A 1685-nucleotide genomic window follows, 5' to 3' on the forward strand; every position below is an offset into this window, starting at 1 on the left:
TTCCGTCCCCTTCAGAATCAGAGAGCAAGGGAGCGCTGGGGCCCCCGGCCAGGCCCGGTGCTCTGCACCCCTGGTGACAGCTCTCCTTGGCTCCGGGCCAGGTTCATTGGCAGGCAGCAGGCATTGGGCATGTAAGCAGTGTCAGGTCTAATTAAACATCTTTGTGATACTTTGCATTCCTCTGAAAAGGGCTCCTTGGAAGGACCTGTGACATTATGACAAGTGACTTCTCTTTCCACCTGGGGAAGCACAATCAGATCTAGAGTAGCCTGCGGTGGTTTTAGGGACACGAACGTACTCGGAAGTATTCCTGCAGCCCAACAGTTACTCCGGGAGAGGCTGGTGGCGGTCCTGCCTGCCTCGCCATGGGGCCCCGCCTGGCCGGGGGCATAACACGGCCCACGACCCTGCTTGTGGGTTCCCGCCTGCCTCGCCGTGGGGCCCCGTCATCTAGTGTGTGAGAACGTCCCTCCCTTCCTCGCTGACCCCTGGGTTGGTGAACGGGAAGAGCGAAGGGTGCCATGGCCCCCTGACCCTGACTCACTAGTGTCCTCGGAGCAATGTGCCCTGGTGCTGTTGGTGTCTGCGCAGCCTAGGCCCAGCCACCGCCCAGGTGACATCTGCCCTGTGCCTGCCCACCAAGCACGGAGCACCGGACGAGCAGGATGGGCACATCTGGCCTCTGCAGCGCAGCCACACTGCCCCCGGGCCGAGACAGCAGAGAAGAGGGGGTTTGGGGGCGCCGCGGTGCAGAGTCTGTGTCGTCTCTTATCTGCCTGTGACTTCTGAAGCCGACGTCTCACGGCTGCCTCACGCCCTCCTGTGTTGTCATTGCAGGGTGACGATGGGCCAGACGTCCGTGGAGGATCTGGGGACATCCTACTGGTCCACGCTACTGAGACGGACAGGAAAGGTACGGCAGCACCCTCTGCAGTGGCCTTCGTCCGCATCAGAGCTCCCTGGATCGGGGCTGGTCCTGCTGAGGCCACCCACTGCCCTGCCCTCTGCTGTCTTCCGCCAGCCCTGAGCCAGTTGGGATGGTGGTGCTGCTGGGTCACCACAGAGAGAGCCCACCTGGGGAGACCAGTGACCTTTGTTCAAAGCCAGACCTCCTCTTCCCAGTTCCCTCGGAGTGTGCCCCGTTGGTGCAGGGTGTCAGTGACCCCTAGGACCCTCAGGGTCGTCAGGAGGGCAGGGTTCCAGGGCAGAGGTTTGCCCTGTGGATAACAGGGAACGTGGATAACTCGCTGTTACCCTCTGTACTTTCCCTGACGTTTGAGCCGTTTCGTTACCCCCGGTCGGAGCTCCTACGTGCCCTCCCCTGGGGCTTCGAGCAGGGGCGCTGCCCCCACGGGATCCCAACCCTCTGGGGACCTGGAGAAGCGGGGCCCCGGGCGGAGGCCTCTCGTTCCAAGTTGTTCCGAGTTCTGCCGGGGAGAGGAGGAGGGGACGGAGGAAGGTGCCCGGACCGTGCTTGACACGGGGGAGGGGCCGCTCCTCACTCGTGTTTTCTTTCCGCATCTTTAACGACGATTACAAGGGTGGGGTACCATGGGGTACCGTGGGTACCGTCACTGTTAGAGGCAGGCGTGGGAGGAGTTAAAACACCCCCGTCTTGAAGCCCTGACCCACTGATTTCATCTTTGTAAATGACCACGTCCCTGTGTTTTTACGGCGGATTTCCC

The 1685-nt window shown here is 61.8% G+C and overlaps 1 protein-coding gene across 1 annotated transcript in view; it reads left to right on the top strand.

Moving 5' to 3' along the window:
• RAPGEF1 (Rap guanine nucleotide exchange factor 1) overlaps nucleotides 1-1685 on the top strand; it is a 73750-nt gene that overhangs the window by 59776 nt on the left and 12289 nt on the right. The window contains exon 17 of the mRNA XM_023536557.1: nucleotides 838-913. Within this exon, the coding sequence (XP_023392325.1) occupies nucleotides 838-913 (76 nt within the window). The remainder of the gene's footprint in view (nucleotides 1-837; nucleotides 914-1685) is intronic.

This window comes from Pteropus vampyrus, unplaced genomic scaffold (assembly GCF_000151845.1).
Source record: "Pteropus vampyrus isolate Shadow unplaced genomic scaffold, Pvam_2.0 Scaffold158, whole genome shotgun sequence".
Taxonomy (NCBI): domain Eukaryota; kingdom Metazoa; phylum Chordata; class Mammalia; order Chiroptera; family Pteropodidae; genus Pteropus; species Pteropus vampyrus.